The sequence below is a fragment of the Oryzias melastigma genome, linkage group LG18, assembly GCF_002922805.2.
Source record: "Oryzias melastigma strain HK-1 linkage group LG18, ASM292280v2, whole genome shotgun sequence".
Lineage (NCBI taxonomy): Eukaryota > Metazoa > Chordata > Actinopteri > Beloniformes > Adrianichthyidae > Oryzias > Oryzias melastigma.
Window position 1 is genome coordinate 14,518,373 of NC_050529.1, and position 8,392 is coordinate 14,526,764.

Here is an 8,392-nt window from a genome sequence, read left to right on the forward strand (position 1 = left end):
TTCAAATTCAACTAAACGGAGTTCACGGCGAAGTGTACTGCCTCATAAATGTCAGACCCTCTCACACACACACACGGCCCAAGTTCGACCCGCAGATGCAAACCTCTCAGCTGCACCATCTGGGCAGGCCGAGCATGTGTTTTCTCCACCCAAAAAAAAAAAAAGAGCCTCCATCACTCTTTTGATGGCTAATCCTAACCAAGAGTCAAACTCTGCTAATAGACAGAAGGGTGTAGGCATAACACCCACCCACAACCCCAGGAACCAAGAAACAAATGGCGGGATCACCCCACTGGCCCCTGCGGCATAAATCACCTGTCCCCCTCCAACAGGAGGCTGCCAGGGTCCGGTTCCGCTTGATGACCACAAAGACAAAACCAGGTTCTCGTTGCAGACTACAAAGAGCCGAGGAGGTCCGGAACGCCGCAGCAGACGGCTGCTCCACACCTGCAGGAACTTTCCCAAACACACCAGGAAAAACCCTCACACAGATGTTCTCACTACGCCACACTTTTTGATGGTATTTTCTTAATATCTGGAGGTGACAGCTTGTTTATTTCTGTCGGGACAGAATCTGAGTCACAGGAATTATAATAAAAAACGACAAAATCTGGAGTTTTTTTCACTTTAGGCCCTTTTCCGAATGTTTCCCAACTGGAGAATCCTCTAAATGTTCCGTATCCTCTTGATTTTGGAAATATTTTGAGGCTTTCTGAGCAGCTGCTTCCTTCATGAGAACATAACTTGTGTTTTTATGGTAAAATAACTCTTGCAAATGTTAATTTTTAAACATATATGAACACAGCTACAACTATAACAAAATATTTAGAAAAATTAAATCTCTTTTAGAGAAATGGAGCTGAAAATTAAACAATTACTTTGGTTCAAATCCAGAGTTAATCGGTTTTTTACTTACTTTTACTTTGAAGTCAAAGCTTTTTTTAACTTTTTTTTTTAGAAAATCGTGATTTTTTTCAATATGTTGACATGTTGATGAGATAAAGTGACATGACACAATTTTTTATTAAACTTAAAACCTCAAAAATGTTGAATGAATATGTATGATTTTTCTTAAATTTAAGTTATTTTTTTTATATAGAAAACACCTAAATATTATCAGTTTTATTTTTTTTATGGTAAAGCAGTGTCCAAACAGGGTTAAATTCAACGTACCCCACAGACGAGGGGTAACTAATCCGACACCATTCTTTGAACCCAAATAATAACATTTTATACTTTACAACCAGAAATAAAAGCAATAAAAAGTCTGTCTAGAGTAGACAGAGAGAAAAAGCTTTTGCCAACAGGAAATCAGGATTCATAAAACATTTTTATTATTCCGTTTAAGTTTCTAAATTTAAAAATAAAACTAAATAGCAGGAAAATAACACAAATCAGTTGCAGGTTGGTAGAAAATTGAAAGAGGACATTCTAAGGAATCTTTATACTCTATTTTTACATTTTCTAAAGCCACTTTTTCTGGAGTTGCTGGGGCCTATCCCATATGATCTTAGAGGGAGGGGGAGAACATGCAGGGTCAAAAAGAGTGAAACCAACACACTCAATTTCACACATAGAGGCGATTTAGAGTCAACAATTGACCTGTTAAGCTTGTCTTTGGAATCCAGGCAGGGATTTGAACCAGGATCTGTGAAAAAAGTTTAGCCTAATGCAGGGGGGGTCTAAAGCCAGACCTCGAGGGCCAGAATCCTGCTGGTTTTAGAGAAACCCTGAATTATCTGCTGCCGATTACCAAGGAGTCTGTAACCTTCAACACTTAAAGAGCCATTCAGGTCAATTTCATCCTGACTGCAACCCAACAGGAGACACAAAGATTTATTCACTTTTCAGGAAAATAAGATTTGTTTTTGTATTTGTACTATTATGATAACTTTAAACAAACTATTTTTTGACTAAATAAAATTAACCTTTTTTTTTTTACTTGAAATGGTTTATTTTTTTTGTTAGACTTTACATCTTTTCCTTTCAAAATAAAAGACATCCTGTATCATATAGGATCACGTCAATGCAGCAAACCATTAGATTTTGTAATTTTCAGACTAATTCAATTAACTAAATCAGAGCTAATTAATTGACAAGTTTTGTACGCTTATATTTGGTTGAATATAAAAAATACAGCACTCAAACATCTGTCAAAAAGCCTCCTTCAATATTTGTAAATGAGTTGAATCAATTTTTATTTATTTTTTTACTTTACTTAACCAGAGAGCCACATGTGGCTTCGGAGACGCAGGTTACAGACTCCTGGTTTAGCCAACAAGGAGCTTCGGAAAACGTGTAGGACACCGGCCCTCGAGGACTGACCTAATATAATGTTGTGGAGAAAAAAAGTTTTTAGATAAAACTCTTAGACTACAACACGCATTCATTGGCTGCAAGTTTTATATATACGGCCTGAAAAGGGTTATAGAAACATTCGTAGCTCCGCGAGAATGCAAATGTTTTGACCACAGAGGTCAGAAATGCACATTTACACGTGTTTACATAGACTTTCATTGGAAGTGGGCGGTTAGACCATGTAAACAATACCTAGTCAAGTGACATTCAAGATGGCGGACAAAATGGCGGACGGAGGAACAGAAGCAGCAAGTCGAGAAGAGAATTCAAGTCAAAATTCAGTAAGATAGACGAAGGGATGTGGGTCTATGTTAATATTCATGCTTATTTTTATTTTTATATTATGTTTTGGTGTAAAGCACTTTGTGTTTATTTTGTATGAAAAGTGCTTTATAAATAAAGATTGATTTGAACAGCTTGTGTTTCCATTGAGGTCCTAAGAATAAATATAACAGCCTAAAAAACATCATAAAAGTAAAGTTTCTGCATTCATCAGATAATTCATATTATACTTTATAGGACATAAATATGACCCCCTCCCCCAAACACACATCATTAGGTATCAGTTCTTTGGTCCGTGGGTCGGCCCAAGCGCCTGATTGGGCCTAATCTGGCGTGGAGTCGGGTTGCCGTGTTGGCGGCGTGTCTGCATGGAAGGCATGCAGGCTGTGAATCACTGGGATTGACCCTCTGCCTCTCGGGTTAACAGAAGCCCCGAGTGTGTGTGTGTTTGGATAAAACTTTATTGAACTCTTAGGTACAAAACACAGATTTTAGAGTTACTAAAGTCAGACGTTTGTTCTAAAAGCAGGAGTGTTGGCTTGTTGAACTTTGGCTCCAAAGCTGGGGGAGTCTCCTCTCGTAAAAACCTTCTTCCCCGTTCAGGCCGTGAACCTAAACCCTCACAGGTTGCTGACACCAGAGGAGCACCCCCCCCTCCTCCAGAACAGAAGTGTGGGTTTAACACGAGTGGAGGCGAGCGAGCAGCGGCCCAGAAAGCCGGCGGCTTAAGCTGTCTGTTAGTGTCTGTGTAACAGTGTGTGCTCGGGGAGTTTCAGGATCAAACCCTCGTGTCGGCAGAGCCAGCACCGAGGAGACGGCCGCCGACAGGTGCTTCCTGCAGCAGGTGCTTCATGCAAACACACACGCAGAACCTGAAGCACCACAACATGATTATACGTGCACTAACACACGCTTTGCAGCCGACACACGAGTGCTGCTCTAAAGTTAACTCCTGGCTTTGAGACGCTCTTCCTGTTTGTGCTCTCTATATTTTAGACAGAAAAAAAGGTTTCAACATCATGCATGGAAATTACAGCTTTTTCTTTTTTAAAACGTCTAATTTTGTTGTACTGTTTTAATCTGTAATCATTTCCATTTTTAAATCATATGACTTTTTTTTTACTTTCTTTAAATTATCAGTTTGCTCCATTTTTAAATTGTATTTTTCTATTTGTATTTTTAATATTGTCTTTATTGTATACATTTTTTTGGTCTCTGTTTTTTATGCTAATTTTTTTATTTTTTTTATGTATTTATTTTTCAATTAACTGTTTTTAATCTCTTCCTTAAATTTCATTTTAGATTTATTAAGTTCGTTTTTTGTGCCCATGATTTTTTTTATTTCATTGTTTTGTTCATAAATGTTTAAAGTTTTAATTTAATTTATTTTTTTTACATTAATATTACTTTTTTATATAATTATTTCTCTTTTTTAAAAAGAATTAATATTTTATTTTTTGACCTTTTTTTGTTCCTTTTTTTAATTTATGTATTTAATTATTTGTCTGTTTATTTGCATTTTTTGGCTGCTGTAATTTCTGCTGTTACCCAAAATAAATAAATACATAAAATAAACAAACTAAAACAAACAAACTTTCAACTGAACTTTAAAAGCCCAGAAGAACATTGTTTGGTTTTCCAGGGTTAAAAAGAAACAACCCAAACACTTCTTCTGTACAATTCCTGGTACAAATAATGATTTTCGTCTTTTTGTGACTTTCAACCAAAACAGAAATTGTTTCCTTTTCCTGAAAACTTTTCTAAGTTGAATTCTATAGTGAGTCTGGAAACAGAAAAAGTCACAAATGCAGAATTTAAACACGGCTTAGCAGATTTAAGGAACAAACTGATAAAAAGAATAGTCTTCAATCTTCCTCAAACTTTCAAATAAAACTAATTTTCAACATTAAAACATGAAAAAAGATTCATGTTATTTTAAGTGTTCTTATTTTTAAAACATTGCAGAAAGATGCAAGAAAAAGAAAAAATAAATTTAAGGAATAATAACTCTTGTTTATTTGAGAATTTAAACAGAAAAATTATTGATCACTTAAAAAACACTTAAAAACAAACTTTACACATTCTAAATGTTTATGCTATTTTGGAGCTTCATTAAATATTTTCAAGTTTTCAATTAAAATACATGTTTTCTGTGAAAACAACAAATCCCAATTTCATTTGACCTCATTAGAATCTCTATTTGGTTAAAATTATAAGGAAAATTCTACGACTTTAACTTTTGTTTATGTCACTTAAATCCTAAAAAAGTGAAGCATAAAATTCAAATTTGAACAGCTTATTTGTTGATTATTATTTCACATTTTCACCACATTTTTAATGGTTGACTGGACTAAACAATGTAAAAAATAGAGATTAAAAAAATAAAAGCCTTGAAAAAAGGGGATAAAAACATCAAGTTTTGTTCAGATCAAAGTTATTTAAACTTGAATATCTAAAATCTAAAGTTCTGAATTAAAGTTGTTGCTATTATTGCTATATTCTACCCAGATCTCCATTGCAAATTCTCCTTTCATTATTCCTTTATTTAAAAAATAATCCCTGCACAGGTGTTAAATTTGACCCAATTTTTCTATTTTTTAGATTACAATTTAGATTTTTTTTTATCCTCAGTAAAGTTTTTACTTTTTTAAAAAATTCATCCTAAAGTTTTAAGATGCTTTTTAAGTCATATAAAATTTTTTAGATTTTTTTAACCAACATTTTTAATAATTTTAATAATGTAAAAGTTTTTGGATTTTTTGGACAAATAATAAAGTTTTCACATATTTTAAAATCATACCAAAGCTTGTAGATTGATTTAACTCATACAGTTTTATAAATTTAAGGGGAATGCTGGGTATTTGCGTGAAAACAAACTGAGCATCACTTCTTCCAGCGTCTTTTAGGGCGTTTCAGCTCAAAGCTGAAGCAGTGAGGACATAAAAACGCTGCGGCGTGCAGGTTCAGAGCAGCTCCGAGGTCGTCACTCAGCGAGTCTATTTTTCACTTTTTGTTTTCAATCACAGGCGTCCGTTCAGCCAATGGCTGAGGCGGGAGTCGCCAAAGCAACAGAGCCGCTGGACGAATGGCAGCTCCTCCCTCTGTCTCAAAAATAAAACATAAAAAATAAAAACACCCCGCCAACCATTTCCCATGAGCCCATGAGGCCATGCCTTCCGAATGGAAAGCGAACCATGACGACAGGTTGGATGGATGCTTTTTAGATCCGTTATCTGCAGGATTCCTGCACAGTTAGGAGAGCGAGCTGAAGTTAGTCTGTGTCAGCTGCTCTGGAGGATACGGGTCTGGATCGACTTTGGACAAGATTTAGGATAAAAATACACGTAAATGCACAAAAAGTATATTTTTAAGGGCTGTTAGATTCATGGTAAAAACATAAAAAAAATTTTTTTGACTGATTTGTATTTTATGAATTGAAGTAACGCAATTTAAATTAAAAAAAGTTCCTCCTTGAAGATCTACACCAATGAAAATGGTGTTTTTAACATGATGTTGCAGCATTTTTCTCATGATGGAGGACATATATAAAGAAAATGTATCTTAGGATCACATTTCTGAGTATTTATTTTTTTAGATTGTTGTGAATCAGAAGCAGACGAAAAAATTAAGATTGTATTCATGGTGTAGAAAATACACTGGGTGGACCATAAGCTCCTTGTTCTGCTCCATTCTGATGCATCCACTTGTAGAGAAAATAGATCCATGTACATCTTCATTTACCTGTTCTGGCCTGGTTTCTGGCTCCAAATTGTAGACCCGGATAGCTCCAATACCACTCGCCAGTTGTGTTGCGTTGGGAATCTGAGGGGCTGTAAGCTAGTGGGAGAGTGTGTAAACAGACAGCTCAGCTATGGGTGATGGGAAATGTCACCAGAGGTGAATTTCTAACTGACTCCTGCTGCTCTGCAGAGACTATGTCCTAGAAATCTCCTTCTTAGTTTGATTTTGGCTAAAAAATGCATAATCATGATTAAAAAAAGCCCACTGGGAACGCTTTTACGATACATCAAGATGATTGGGAGGGATTTTAATGCCTCATAGTATAATTCAGCTCATTTTTTCCGCTTGACTTTTGTTACTTCATACATACAAATCAATTAATGTTGTTTGATTGAAGATTGCAGGCAGCAAAGAGAAATATATCCACTTTCTTGGCTCTTTCTTTAGTCATAATGACTTTCCGCCAACCAACAGTAGCTCCGCCTTAATTGGTCAATTCCACTTTTCAATGGACCTACAACCAAAAATGCTACGTTTCAGTCGGGCTTAATGGGTCCATTTCATAACGGAAACGCTCAAAATTAACAAATAGCGACCAAAGACGCGTTGGGAGTAGGGTCATCTGGACCCCACAAGACGGTACGCTGAACTTTTTATTTCAAAGGTTTCTGATTTTCACTGGTGTCCGTGGCAGACAAGAAATCCTGTCCACCTTTGTCCACTTTTATCATGGGATGGAAAACAGGTCAATGTAAGGGTCGGGTCACCTGGACCCTACACAAAGCTTTTTATAGAGGAACTAGGTCAAAACTCTTCAGGCTTTTATTTTTACCTTTCAAATGTAAATGTCACAGAACTCCAGTAGTAAAAGTCACAAACTTTTATTTTGGTGGGGTTTAACACTTTTACGTTGAGGTCAGTGAATGTTAGCATTCATGTTTACGCTAAGCAGATTGTTCCTACTAAACTCTTCAGCTATGTTCACACCGGGCTCAGAAATGTGTGTTCAAGCAACCAGCACTGATGAAGTCCACGTGAACAGACTTTTACGTTCATAACTCTTGAGTTTACGCACATTTTTAAGTTGTTTTTCAGGCTCTAAGTACAAACACACGTTGAATAGTAAATGAGTCAAACTTTGGCCAATCAGGAACTCAGATTTGGTGTTGACGGGGTTAGTGCTCTTTTCAATTAATGGAAGTGTCAACCATTGAAACATGGAGGAGAAATTAATCTTTTTATGTCACCGAGTCCTTCATGTATCGGAATAGAGCTGTGAAAAAAATGACTGGGCTAGTATGCATCCCAGTATCGGGTAGCAACGGTCCGGTGTGAACTTGAACGCACGCCACACGCCCGGTGTGAACGCAGCATTAGTGTTGAAACCTGGAGAGTGAAAGTCTTTTTTGTGGCTGACAAACGTTTCTAAACTCAGGCGTTTGGAGTCGAACACACTGGAGAAGCAGCAGAAGAAGTGGGCGGAGTCTCTGTCCCTTCCGCAGAATGTGCGTTTGCCTCACTCTCACCCCGCAGGTGAGGGGGCACGTACCCGGGTTGGGGGTCTGCGTTAGGTTTGCCGTGCTCAGATTTAGAAGGACAGCGGCCCCGTTTGTCCTGACCCCGGAAGGCTCTGAGTTTGGGGCTCCAGTGTTCCCGCCACTGGAGGGCCAGGGTGGAGCGGTCCGCCACCAGGCGGCTCTCCTCAGGGCCCCAGCCCCGCTCGCCGTCCTCTGCGCCGATCAGGAGGAACGTCCGGCCCACGTGGAGGGCGGGGCAGCCGCACGCCAGGTCCCGGTTGGGGACCCAGAGAGACTGGGGGCCCCTGCGGACCCGGGAGGGGGAGCGCGTGCGGAAGACGACCTGCACAGAGATGGAGAACTGCCACCAGGGACCGGAGCGCTCCATCCCCTTCACCTGCACCTTCAGCACTACGAGGCAAACACAAACTGCAGTCAACTCAATGGTTTCTTTATTTTTAGAATTTACTTCATTGAAAACCAAAATAAAACCA

At 38.0% G+C, this 8,392-nt stretch overlaps 1 protein-coding gene across 1 annotated transcript in view; it reads right to left on the reverse strand.

Annotated features, from left to right (window-relative positions):
• Positions 1–7,249: 7,249 nt before the first annotated feature.
• ntn5 (netrin 5) overlaps positions 7,250–8,392 on the reverse strand; it is a gene marked incomplete in the record, with an annotated part of 19,016 nt that continues 17,873 nt past the window's right edge. Inside the window, 1 exon segment of the mRNA XM_036216829.1 lies at positions 7,250–8,309. Within this exon segment, the coding sequence (XP_036072722.1) occupies positions 7,813–8,309 (497 nt within the window).